This window comes from Eleutherodactylus coqui, chromosome 9, assembly GCF_035609145.1.
Source record: "Eleutherodactylus coqui strain aEleCoq1 chromosome 9, aEleCoq1.hap1, whole genome shotgun sequence".
In the NCBI taxonomy this organism is placed as follows: Eukaryota; Metazoa; Chordata; class Amphibia; order Anura; family Eleutherodactylidae; genus Eleutherodactylus; species Eleutherodactylus coqui.
The window spans coordinates 100,361,584-100,375,362 of NC_089845.1; the positions used below are offsets into that span (position 1 = coordinate 100,361,584).

General features: G+C 44.3%; 1 protein-coding gene across 2 annotated transcripts; it reads right to left on the reverse strand.

The window, feature by feature from the left end:
* Positions 1 to 436: 436 nt before the first annotated feature.
* Positions 437 to 12,662, reverse strand: LOC136578253 (solute carrier family 52, riboflavin transporter, member 3-B-like). Of its 2 annotated transcripts, none has more exons than XM_066578133.1 (4): positions 12,571 to 12,662; positions 4,366 to 5,582; positions 3,510 to 3,633; positions 437 to 1,392 (listed from the first exon to the last, which is right to left on the reverse strand). In XM_066578133.1, the coding sequence occupies exons 2-4, from the start codon at positions 5,349 to 5,351 to the stop codon at positions 1,180 to 1,182; spliced, it is 1,323 nt and encodes a 440-aa protein (XP_066434230.1). In that variant the 5' UTR covers positions 5,352 to 5,582; positions 12,571 to 12,662; the 3' UTR covers positions 437 to 1,179. The 2 variants fall into 2 exon arrangements, with proteins under 2 accessions (XP_066434230.1, XP_066434231.1); XM_066578134.1 differs by lacking the exon at positions 12,571 to 12,662 and adding an exon at positions 10,435 to 10,585.
* Positions 12,663 to 13,779: the final 1,117 nt, after the last annotated feature.

Sequence of the window (13,779 nt, forward strand, 5' to 3'; positions counted from 1 at the left end):
TGACGCGATTTGAATCCCATGAGCAGAGAATCGCTATGATTCTCTGCTCGTGGACACCGCGGCTGCACTTTCCATAGGAACACTATGGAAAGCGTTCACTGCATTACCCGCGGCCGGATTATCGCAGCGGGTAACGCAATGAACATTCACCCGTGGACAGGCAGCCTTACAAGCCTGCTGACCTGCTCCAACTCGCTAATTATAGACGCTTCGGACGCCGCGCCAAGCGGAACAGCCCACTTAGTAGGCGGGTCACTGATCTTGTAGGTCCAGGAGCTATTTTTAGCCCTGCGAAATTGCGCAGTTCCTTGCACAATTTTGTACAGACAGGGCTTTCGGTGCGCAATTGTGCCTGAAAATACAGTATGTTGTGTTTTCTCCACCCCCCCCCTCCCCCTTGAAATGCGTGGAGAAAAATCACATGTGAAGGAACCTATTAAAGTCATAGAAGACACAACCTCAGACCAGAACAGTCACTTCAAGCTGGAGGTAAAACCCCCCAGATGAGCGGTCCGTGTCCAGGCGGATGATGGACGGGTCCTGTTCTGTGGAGGCTTTTGGGCAGTGTCTTGAGTTTATTTTTCCACACATAAAACTGTAAATATTATAATGTTCCTGCTTCACCACAAATCCATCGAGTGTGACATCTTCCCTCAGGAGATACCTGCTGACATGTTTCCAACCTCCATTCATTCCATAATGGTGGCCATTACTCCCATGTATAGACTCCCATGACATTCAATCTATACTCACACAGAGATCATCTGATCAAAGCGTTTTATTCTGAGCATAAACTCCACAGCACAGCGACGTTTCAACCGTTAGCACGGTCTTTGTCAATGTATTATTGGTGAATACAAGACTCCCATGACATCATATATGCCCATCTTTTGTTACTTCGTATCACTCCCCTCTTTACTTAATTTACCGACTCCCATTACTTCAACTTCTTTCGTCTATAAGTCTTTCCTATTCCTTTTATGGGACCACATTTATATCACTCCTTGTAAATGACCTATGACCTCTTTCTGCTCCTATTACCTCACATCCGTATTGCTCTTCCCATTACTCCAGGGTTCTTACTTCCAGATCTCTCCTTCCTACCATGTCCGCCTGCTTATTAGCACAGATCGGACCCTGGTTTTCTAAGTCGCCTTATTTCATGTCTCCAGAACCTGATTATTGGGGGCACCTCTCATTACAGGAGTCACCTGACTGGAACATGGCGTAGACGTTCACCAGCGGAAACATGGTGAGAGCTCCCAGCATAGATCCCAGCTGCACGACTGCCCCACACCACACGAGGGCGCTGTGTCCTTCATTCCTCAGGATCACTCCTATTATCACCTTCACATAGGACAGGACACCCACAAACAGCACCCAGGCCACAACCTGCAGGGAGAGAAAGAGTTAATGATACTGTGAGTAGGACTGCAAAGGGGCACCATAATACAAGCCTCTCATTCTGAAGCACTGGCTCAGGTTATTGACTGATTGACCTGAAACTCCTAGCTAGCGCTTTAAAAAGAGATCCTGCAGCTGAAAGGTTAGGAATAGAGATGAGCGAGCATACTTGCTAAGGGCAAGAGAGAGAGAGAGAGGGATCTCGCACGTTCCCCTCTGCTTTCCCCCGCCGCCCCCCCGTCTGCACCCGAATCTTTTCTCATGAGCTGGCAGGTACTTGCTAAGGGCAATACTCGCTCGAGTATTTGCCCTTAGCGGGTATGCTCGCTCATCTCTAGTTAGGAATGATTGAGAACATTACCATCCAGTCACCTCCAGTGGTTTTTCAGAGTTATTTATTTGCTCACAACTATATCTAATGAATACACTCACAGCAACCCTAGATTACAGTTTTGGCAGACCGATGACATGGCATCTGACACATGATGTCACCTGTCCAGAAGGTCCGTTGACATCCTGTAAACCTGTCACGTAGGCTTACAAAAAATCATAACTCTTATTTTTCCATCGACGTAGCTGTCTGAGAGTTTGTTTTTGTGGTACGGGTTGTATTTTGCAGTGGTACTATTTAACGTAACATATAATGTACTGAAAAACGGTAAAAGATTTCTAACTGCCGTGAAATAAAGAAAAAACGCAATTTTATCATCTATGGGCGGGGGGGGGGGGGGGGGTCATGTTTTTGTGGCATACAAGCTGCAGCAAAAATGAAATTATAACTTTATCCTGTGCGTCCGAACAATTAGGACACCGAACTTTTAAACATAAACAATATATCTTAAAAAGGATATGTATTTTTTTTTCTGTCGTTTTCTAATCACGCTATTTTATCTTTCTGTCGATGGTGCTTGAACCCACGTACGTTTTCCCTTTTCACAGACTGGTGGTAAAGTCAATGGCATGCCAGTGTGCACCTTTTTTTCACACACTCATTGACTTCAATGGGTTGTGACTTAAATGATGGAAAGACTTCCTTTAAATTTTTTTTTGGGGGGGGGGGGCTTGTGAAAAACTGGTTAAACTTAGATGACACTTCACACAGACGTATTTTCTATCTGTATTCAGTCCGAATTTTCATACAGACAGAATACAGACAAAATACGAACATATGTTATTTTACGTGGACCAATGTAGCACTTAAATACATAAAGAATCGCAGCGTGTTCTATTTTGGGTCGTATTCATGGATCAAAATTGACCATTAAAGTCTAGATGCGCTTTTAAAAAAGGGAAGTGAATATGGATTAGCACGTAAAAACTGCACAAACACACCAAATACACATCAAAAATGCACATACACATTAAAAACAGTGCATTTTTCAAAGACTAAAACTGCATACAGCCGCGTGAAGGAGCCAAAAAGTAGTAAAACATGTAACTATAAATTAGATATTACCATAAGACTCGGGGCTCACTCACAGACGTACAGGGACTGCGTAATACGTAGTCCTAAAAGCAAATTAATTTATATTAAGCCACTCAGACATTCCTTTTTTTTACATGCACGTATTCGCTCGTGAAAAAAAAAAACAGCATGTCTTATTTTGGTGCGTAATATGCCCATATAGGCTATGTGGGTTTAATAATATAGTATGAATATTTAACTGTATACTGCATATTGGGCGCGTGAAAATATGTCAGTTAGCCGGGCTCACATGAGCATATCAGTACAGCGTATTCCGCAGCCCGCATACACTTGTGTGAGGGAGCCCTGAGGGGAATTTCCACATGGATATCTGCGACATTTATAGTAGCAGGAAAATCTTTCAAAATCTCATCAGAATGAAGAAAAAAATCTGCACTAAATACAAAACACAAATTGACCAGTAATGTGGCTTTTAAATCTACAGAATGGTAATTTATGCTGCGGATTTCACTATTTGTGATGCAAATTCTCTGCATGTGAACATACCAAAAGGAATGCTCATCGCCTTGTGGAAGTTTGTCTTCACTTTGGCTTTAAGAAGTCTTTGGTGTGTCTAAATGTTATTACAGAGCAGTCCAATCTGACAACTAATGGTTAAAGTGAACCTTTAGATACCTACAATGAGAACGCCTCCAGTGTGATCCCTCAGGAGCGGTGGACACGGGCTTAAAACCGCCATCCCCATAATATATGAGCCAATGCTGGAACCGATCACCGTCAGAGACCCTACAGTCAGGAGACGCCTGCAGGATATCCAAAGACATTCAGTGAAAAATCTTAACTCAGGGACTGTGCAGGACGATATCTGAAGGGACTGACTTTTCTGTGTAGGATGGACAACCCTGGACTCTATACAGAGAAGAAGTGGACTGCGCCTCCGCCATGTTACTTTCCTTATATAACCAGGACAGCGACTCTGATGTCCTGAGGACTACCATTCACACAATCATGATGGCTTCTGAGTTACTTGCTACCCCTAAGGCCGGGCTCACGCAAGCGTAATTTCACAGTGTAAAACCAAGAGTCATATCCTGGTTTCCTTGTGTCTAACCAGGTGAAATACTTGTATACGATTCCTGCCAACCTCCAGGCTCATGTATGTGATGCCTACTGGGACAGACTTGCTATTGCAAATGCATCTGTTTTCTAATTCTAAGTGCAGCACAAACTCTTACATATCTTACTCTACATTTATCATGTTTTAGACACTTATTGTCATCTCGTCCTAAAATGGGCATGGCTTTGTGGGATGAGTGCGTGATCTAAATTTGCCATCACATGCCAAAAAATGCTAGAAATTTGGGAACAAAAAGTGGTGTAAACTGAGCTAACTAGTAGCTGGTATAACTTTAGACAGAAGTGTCTACAGATGCAGCAGATTTATCATCCAGCAGAGTCCCTGAGATAAAAGCAGCAATTTTTAAGACTATTAGACAGTATTAGTACATTTTCCTACTGTTCTTATATTTCCTTACCTGCTGGGTAGATACATAGCAATGCCACATGCTACTGGGTTTGCAATGGCAGCCAGTGTAGCCGCCAGGTGATAGATGCGTCCTCCATACGGTATACAGGAGTAAGTCTGAACTGATGGCAGCACTGCATTCGTCAAAGCATTCACCCAGGCAAGGACGAGGTAGATGAAGACCTTTTCCCAGGTCGAGTACTTTCTTGTTTCTTTCTTTACCACCTTTGTTTTAGTTTCGTCCTCACCCATCATTGGCTTCTGCATAATTCCTTTACTCCAAGGATCTTTTTTCATTCTTCTTTTGCCTTTGCCTGCGTCTTGAAGCCCCAGCTCCTTGGACATCTTGTGAAGCGTGGTAAAGGCTATTAGACAGAGGCCCATCATGCCAGCCAGAAACAGAAAGAAGCCCCATGCTGGGAATCTGGCTGGCTGGTAGACCGCTGTTAGGTTTCCTGTGGCATATGACTCATTGGATTCAGTTCTGTTCATCGGTTCACAGTTCACTACACCCACACCTTGAATCAAAGCCAGTAATGCTGGCATCAGCCCACTTAGGCCCTCTCCAATGAAGTATGAGATCAGGTAATCTGGCCTGAGACGAGTCATGTAAGGAAGAAAAGTAACTGAAGAAGTGCAGTCCACCAAGGAGAGGAAGAAGATGAGACTCAGCAAAGCAGTACTTCTTCGGGACGATCCCACCCAACTTGTCTCCTGCCATAGGAAAGCCAGTAAGACACATGATGCAATCCCTACTGCCAAAATCACAAATATCACAGGTCCCTCCCGGAGACGTCCCGGACAAAACTTATGGATAAGTGTGACAGCAAGTGGCCCAATGTTAGCAAACTGAATAAGTAGAGAGAGGTAGGACGGAAGCTCCCAGCCTTCTGGAGTATGAGGCACCAAGAGAGGCAACTCCACCCAAACCCCATTGATGGCAACCCAGGAACCTAGGCCCAGCAGACAGGAGAGGATATGCAGGACGACCGCCATGCGTTTCCAAGTTCAATCTTTGGCCAGTCTGTAATTGGGGAGATTGGAGTAGTTTATAAAGTTAGACTTCCGTGGCGATAGATCTGGGCCGCATCATTTCATCTTCATAGATTCAGTATATGATTGTTTGTCCTTCAGAATAAAAGATTTTAGTTTCCAAGCTCAGTATTTGACAATTGGATATGGGTTCAATCTTAGAACCTAGAAGTCAAAGCTTCAGTATTTATCAGTCTATAAAATGGAGAGAGATGAGACAATAATTCACAGAGAACATTGACAGCAACTGTGGTGATATACAGGAGGGGGACAAAAATATAGAAACACTGTGCGAAATGCATGGGGTTTTAACCATTAGCACTGAGCTGCTCTTTTGATCACTGCTTGCTTGGGAGCTTTCCCGCCCAATTTGTGTTTACTTCACCTCCTCTAGGTGGTTTTGGGAGCCAGATGGTAATAGCAGCTGAGTGGCTCAAACCCCTGACCAATTGAACCTCGTTGCTCGGGTAGATGTGAACATGGGATAAGAAGTCATATACATGTAGAAGACATGTAGAGATCAATTTTAAGGCATGCATTTCGTATGGGGTTTCCATATTTTTGTCCACCTCCTGTAAGAGATCAAGGAGTACACAAAGACAATGGGAAAGAACACTAGCACAATGGTAAAGCAAAACAACAAACTCCTACTAGGAAGTGGAGCCAAAAGAATAGGAACCGGTACCCCCGTAGAGAAGATGGACAGAACAGAAAACCATGTGATGGTGCTTAACTCCTTAGTGACCATGCCCGTTTGCGCCTTAATGACTAGGTCAAATTTTAGAAATCTGACATGTCAATTTAACATAGAGTAACTCCATAAAGGTATTGCATACCTGAGTAACTCTGACATTGTTTTTTCACCACATATTATTATTTATTTAGGTGGTAAAAATAGGCCAATAGAATATGTATATTTATCAAAAGCGCCAAAATTGGGAACATTTTCAAAAAATTGTCATTTTTTCACATTCTCAACTGCAATATCTCAAATATGTACAAACATACTTACACATTTTTGATGACATCTATATTTCCATCTGCTTACTTTATTTAGGAAGCACATTGGAAAAATTTTAGTTTTTTTTTTTAACCATTTAGGAGATGTACTAATTTTACATTAATTAACATTTTGAGGAACATTTTGTTTTCCTGCACCGAGCAAAGATTGCAAAGGATCATAGGTATCAGAATGATAGATACCCCCACAAATGACCCCATTTTAAAAGAATACACATTTTTAATATATTCACTGAGGGGTGTCATGAGTATTTTGACCCCGCATTGTTTTTTAAGGAGTTAATGCAATTTAGGGAGAAAAAAATAAAATTTCATATTTTTGCAAATATGTAATTTTAAAGACAGTTTTTTTTCCATTGTACACATGAAAATGAGGATTTCCATCCCAAAATGGATACCCATTTGTCCTGTGTCCAGAAACATATCCATTGTGGCGCTAGTCATATCTGTATGCACAACGGGGCATACATTTCAGAACAGACATTTTGCTTTAAGGTGCTTCAGGTCCGATTGCCCACTTGTAGAGCCCTTGAGCGACCAAAATGATGATGTGTTTATATTTTCCTCACAGTCGCTTAGAGATGACACGGGTATTTGCAGCCCTTACACAATGTAATTGCATATGGACTGCGGGTATATCCGCGACCATAGAGCACAATGGTCTCTATGTCGTGGATATCTGCGGGAAAATAGAACATGCTGCTTTCTGCGAGTGGATTACTTAATTCCAACCCGCTAATGTGAGTGGAATTGTGTAATCCAATGCATTTGATTGAGCCGCTTATTACTGCGGATCAAACCCATGCAGAATCCACAATTCCTAACCGGTCGTGTGAGACCGACCTAAAGGTAGATCGCTACCTTTTTATGCCATTTGATAATGGCGATCACATGTCTGGGGTCCACTCAACGAGGCCTCAGGTCACTGCTCCTAGATTTCGGCTTCCTTAGATTTTAAATTTCCCGGGCCCTGCCCGGCTTCTGAGCATGTGTCCATCGTTTTGCTGACGGACGCATGCGCAGAAGCCGGGGAAGATCAGTGAAGGAGGACTACATCAGGGTTCAAATGCAGAGGCCTGACTGGTGAGGGGGTCGCACATCGTGCCCCCTTATGACAGCTCCAGGGAGCTGCCACATATACAGACCCCGCGGCTTTACTCTAGAGCCGGTGTGTATTTACGGCTCTGTAGATTAAAGCCCAGAGACCCAGGATGTGAAAACATGTATGGGTGGTCACTAAGGGGTTAATGTCAAACTGCTGTATCTGAAACTCACACAATAGCATGTTGCTATACTGGGCATGGCTTCAAAAGGAGTAATAATTGTACATTATTATACAGCTCTGATGCCTCCTCACGTTTAATATTTGGCAACAGTTCATCTAAAAAGAAGAGCCGAAGAAAGAAATGTGTCACGTCGTACCACCGCAGTCACCTACGCTCACACACTGCTGGGGCTGTGGTTGGTCACTGTCCTCAAGCCCACGCTTTAGGCCATGTACTCGCTTCTGCACAACCTCTGGCTTCTGCCTGTAGGGCTTGTGTGCGCTGTCGGCCCTGACTTAAAGGTCCCGCACTCCAATAGCGGTCCTCCACCAATGCTGTCTCAGCACTTGCTGTATTAGGCATTCACACCCAAGAGTGGATGCCTTAGCAGTTTAGTTCCACTCCAGTTGTGACACAGCCCTTGTTAGCGTGTTCTGATTTCTGGCCTCGGCTACATTCCCCGATGACGCCATTGTCTGATCTCTGTCCTCACCCACCACATGTTAAATTATATTGAAGTTTATGCTGCTTGCCTGTGACCTCGGCTTGCCTTTTATGTTTGTGTGCACACCTTCAGGTATTGCGCCTCGAACTTGTGTTCTATTAGCAGCCACACCACTGAGACTATTTCTGCAAGTAATGGCTTAGGGCAGTGGTGGTGAACCTATGGCACGCGTGCCAGAGGCGGCACTCAGAGCCTTCCCAGCTGGCACTCGCCACCATCGGCCGCTCACCACATTAGTAAATACCGGCAGGGGTGCCGCAGCTCCCCTGCTGGTATTCACTCAGCAGCGCTGCTAGAGGCGCTGATCCCGGCTCACACTGTGATGTCAGTGTGCAGCCGGGATCCTACTCTGACGTCGCCTACTTAGTTCCACAAGAGCAGGGGAGGGGAGAAGGTATCCGTCAGCACGTCACATTGTGCTCCTGGGATCAGTGGCAGCAACAGCACCAAGCAGGGGGGGTAGGGGGAGAAATTTGGGTCTCAGAGGGGGGGCGCTATTACTACAGGGGCCACTATGAGATGTCGCTATTACTACTGGGGGCCACTGTGGGATGTCACTATTATTACTGGGGACGCTGTGAGGTGACACTATTACTACTGGGGGCTGCTGTGGGATGTCACTATTACTACTGGGCTGATGTGGGATGTCACTATTACTACTGGGGCCACTATGGGATGTCACTATTACCACTGTGTGGTGTCACTATTACTACTGGGGGGCCACTGTGGGATGTCACTATTACGACTGGGGCCACTGTGCGGTGTCACTATTACCGCTGGGGCCGCTGTGCCGTGTCACTATAACCACTAAAGCCGCTCTGGGGTGGGTCACTATTAGTACTGGGGCTGCTCTTGGGGGTCACCCTTACTGCTGAGGCCGCTCTGGGGGGGAGGGGGGTCAATATCACTGCTGGGATATGTTTACACGAGGTGGAAATGCTGCAGAATGTCCTCAGCGGAAATTTCCGTGGCAAATTCCACAGCATTTCCGCATCCAAAAGCAATCAAAATCTGCACGCTGTCTATTTTGAAACAGCCTTGTCCTTTTAAGAACGACGGGGGTAAAAATCATATGTTGTGATAAGCCCCGCCCCCTGACATGTTGGCACTTTACAATAAATAAGTGGGTTTTGGGTTGCAGTTTGGGCACTCGGTCTCTAAAAGGTTCACCATCACTGGCTTAGGGACTCCACAGTGAAGACCAGATCCCGCTTGTAGGGGTCAAGGGTGAAAACCAGGGTTCCCCAGGTACTGCCTCCAGATATTGCCCTAAGTCAAATCAGTGTGGCAAGGTGGGCCACATGGGACTGCCTCATAAAAGGAATGTAAATTAATAGGGGGTACAGAAGATCTCAGTCGTGAAGTTCTCAAGCTGGGGAAGAGAACATCAAGGGGGGATGTGATACATTAATATGGAGATGACCTCAATCATAACCTATGTGCTAATTTATGTGAAGAGACCACAGCGGTCACTGCTTGAGCAAGAAAGACTAAATGGAAGTGGTACCTTATGGTCCAAGCTATACTGTCAGATATGACCAGTTTTGGTTTTTGCCTTCCAGAGTCAGCTGAGGTTTATAAGTTAAAAAGATTAACTCCAGGATCCGTGAAGCATAAATCCGGGCGGCTCTACGAAGAGTTCTTGTCTGCAATACAGAGGACAAAAAGTCCTCATTGACCAAAGTCGTCTCCAGAGGAATAACTCACAGGATAATGAATGTACCTCTGCACAGTACGACTAACGCTTCTGTGTTTTACACAGTAAATAGAGGCAGAGTGGGACGGGTATCGTTCCAACCCCCTCGCCTCCACTCACATATATTGATAGACAAGAAGCCGCTCAGCAATCGTTCCATTACTATGAGCTGAAACAGACTAATGACAATGGAGTGACTTCTTGCCCGGTCACTAGCCATATTTAAACGTTTGAGCGATTTTTCTGGTAACTATGGATGCATGTAAAGGTACCTTAAGGGACAGATTCTCTGGCGATTACTTGCCTCTCTCCATATCATACTGCAAGTACAATGGAAGAGTAGTCAGGACCCTACATGTAGCAGCCCAAGTCTAAGCTTCTGGGACTTCTCTATGACTTAGGGAACAAGTTCTAAAGCCAAACCTGAATTTTTACCATTGAAGCTCACAATCTACCGTATATACTCGAGTATAAGCTGAGTTTTTCAGTACATTTTTTGTGCTGAAAAGGCCCCCCTCAGCTTATACTTAAGTGAGGTTAAAAAAACCCCGCAATACTCACCTCCCAGCCGGCGTCTGTGTCCCCAGGGTGATGTTCTCTCCAGCGGTGCAGCAAGCTGCTTCAGACCTCTCCCCGGTGTCATCTTCCTAGCTCGGTTTTCAATTCCCCCGCCGTCAGCGCTGTGTGAGGAAGCGTTGTGATTGGATCGAGTGCCAGCCAGTCACAGGCAGCGCTGGATTATTCACAGCTATTCAGTGAATGACATCACTGAATGGCTGTGATTGGTTTATCGAGCGCCAGCTGTGATTGGCTGGCGCGCGATCCAATCACGGGGCTCACTTACACAGCGCTGATGGCGGGGGAATTCAAAACTGAAGTCTGAAGCAGCTTGTCGCAACGTCGGAGAGACCATCGTGCTGGGAACACAGATGCCGGCTGAGAGGGGAGTGTTGGGTTTTTTGTTATTTTTTACCTAGTATATACTCGAGTATAGCTCGGCTTATACTTGAGTCAATAACTTTTACCAGTTTTTTGTGGTAAAGCTTATTGACTCGGCTTATACTTGGGTCGGCTAATACTCGAGTATATACGTTTTTTTATCTTTGTCAAGCTATTTGGATATTCCCAAATATCTGTGAGTATCGCCTCAACACAAGATTGCAGCATAAAAAGACTGAATTCTATATACCCCTTCAGCACAATGCGCTCAAAAGTGATGGAGCTACAGGTCAACTTGCTGCTGGTCCCTAGAAGTCTCCTGCCGAGCAAATAAAGGTTAAACGTCCCAGGACTTCACTATCACAGGTAAACAAGGAGCTCAGAGTGATTAATCAGCATTCCAACCTGGATTACATCTAGTGCAGCCACCTCCTCTGTACAGCTGTTCTTAAAAAGAATATAACACCAACCGTTGCAAGAAATATTAACCCTTTCCAATCCACTGTCTGACGTCTAAAGATATTCTGATTGAAGGCTGTACAGCTACGATGTTGGAAGACGTCCGGCAGGGTATTCTTACTGTAGATTACTGGCCGCTCTGTTGTCGGGGGCCTCTCCAGCATGTCACATACCACAGTACTGGCTCTAGCCAGCAGATGGCGCCATTGTATAATGGCAGAAAGAGAAAGCTCCCTAGGAAACCCTGAATCCAAAATTGGATTGCAAAGGGTTAAGTGAACCGTTTAGAATTCTCTGGCTTTCTGCATGGTTTACTAATAAAATGTGATCTGATTGTATTTAAGTCAAAATTATAAACCGACACAATGTAAACTATAACACACAGAGAGCTGTACATTTATCAATCACAGTGCAGGGAGAAAAGTAAGTGAACCCCTGTGTTACCCACTTCTCCAACAGCTAATTGGCAAAAGGTGTTTCTTTTAAGAAGACAACATATAAGCATATAAGTTACTTCACTGCTGTCCAGACATATTATACAGGAGGTGATATCATCACTCTTCACATGTTATATTATACAGCAGTGACATAGTATTCTACAAATATCAGTTATATTAATCAGGAGGTGACATCATTTTCCAGATATATTATTCAGGAGGTGACATCATCAATCTCCAGATAAGGTATATTATTATGCATGAGGTGACATCACTGATGTCCAAATGTAATTTTTGTTTTACAGGCGGTGACAACACGACTCTCCAGATATATTATACATCAGTAACTTCACCAATCTCAGCTATAAGATATCACAGGTTTTCCAGGTATAAAACTTATACAGAGGTTCACATCACAGCTCTCCAGATATTTTATGCAGGAGGTGACATCAACGCTCTTCAGATTTTTAGGTACATTATACAAGAGGTGACATCATCGCTTTCCAAATTTAAGTTATATTATACAGCAGTGACACCATCACTCTTCAAATGCAGTATCAGTTATACAAGAAGTGACAACATTGTTCTCCAGATATGGTATATTATACAGGAGGTGATATACGGATTTCCATATGTTACATTATACATGGACTGACAATACAGCTCTCCATATATAAGCTATATTATACAGCAAGTGACATCACAGCTCTCCATCTATAAGCTATATTATACAGCAAGTGACATCACAGCTCTCCAGATATGTTATACAGGAGGTGACATCACTACTCTCCAGCTATAACATCACTGGGCAGTAGACAATTACAGGATTTGTCCATCCATCCCACCATTCAGCCCGTGTTACCTTTGGCACTGGCAGCAGCATTAGTCTCTGATCTGTGAACATGAGATCTCTTATGTCTCAGCCGAGGGAGGTGTGACTGAAGGGAAGACGAATTGCAACTTATGAGACTTCCCCCAGAACATGAAGTATACAAAAAGTGCCTCAGGGCGTACACCGACCGTATTAACAATAATTAACACCATATTGTCCAAAGAGCAAGAAACACCCATTAATGAGAATATTCTCATTAAAATCTAACTTTTATTGAATTAAATTAAAAACTATAGGGATTAAAGATACAAACCTGGGAGCGCTGAGCCGCCTATCATATATATGTCATTGCTGTATACTGTGCTTTATAGAGCGCTTCTAAATTCCTATTCCTCCAGAACATGAGGCACAACCACCACCAGACACTACCAGCTCCTCACACCTGCAGTTCTAGTTACACACATGGATAAGCTGCTTACACAAGGAACTCTCATTCTGTTGTACTTCTGGAACACTGAGCTTATATATCACACCTTACATATGACTGATACGTCCAAATACAGAACCGGGACTAACCACGCTGACAGTTACACACCCACAGCACTGACACAACTATACAGAATCACCACAGCTACAGCCATAATACACCACAGTACTGAAACCACTACACACACCAACTACAGCCATAATACACTGCAGCACCCAAACCACTACATACACCAGCTACAGCCATAATACACCACAGCACTGAAACCACTACACACACCAACTACAGCCATAATACACCGCAGCACCCAAACCACTACATACACCAGCTACAGCCATAATACACCACAGCACTGAAACCACTACACACACCAACTACAGCCATAATACACTGCAGCACCCAAACCACTATACACCAGCTACAGCCATAATACACCACAGCACTGAAACCACTACACACACCAACTACAGCCATAATACACTGCAGCACCCAAACCACTACATACACCAGCTACAGCCATAATACACCGCAGCACCACACAACTCCAGATAGAATACACCAACTAGAGACAAAACACACCACAGCTACAGCCATAATACACCACAGCACCCAAACCACTACACACACCAACTACAGCCATAATACACTGCAGCACCCAAACCACTACACACACCAACTACAGCCATAATACACTGCAGCACCCAAACCACTACACACACCACCTACAGCCATAATACACCGCAGCACCAACA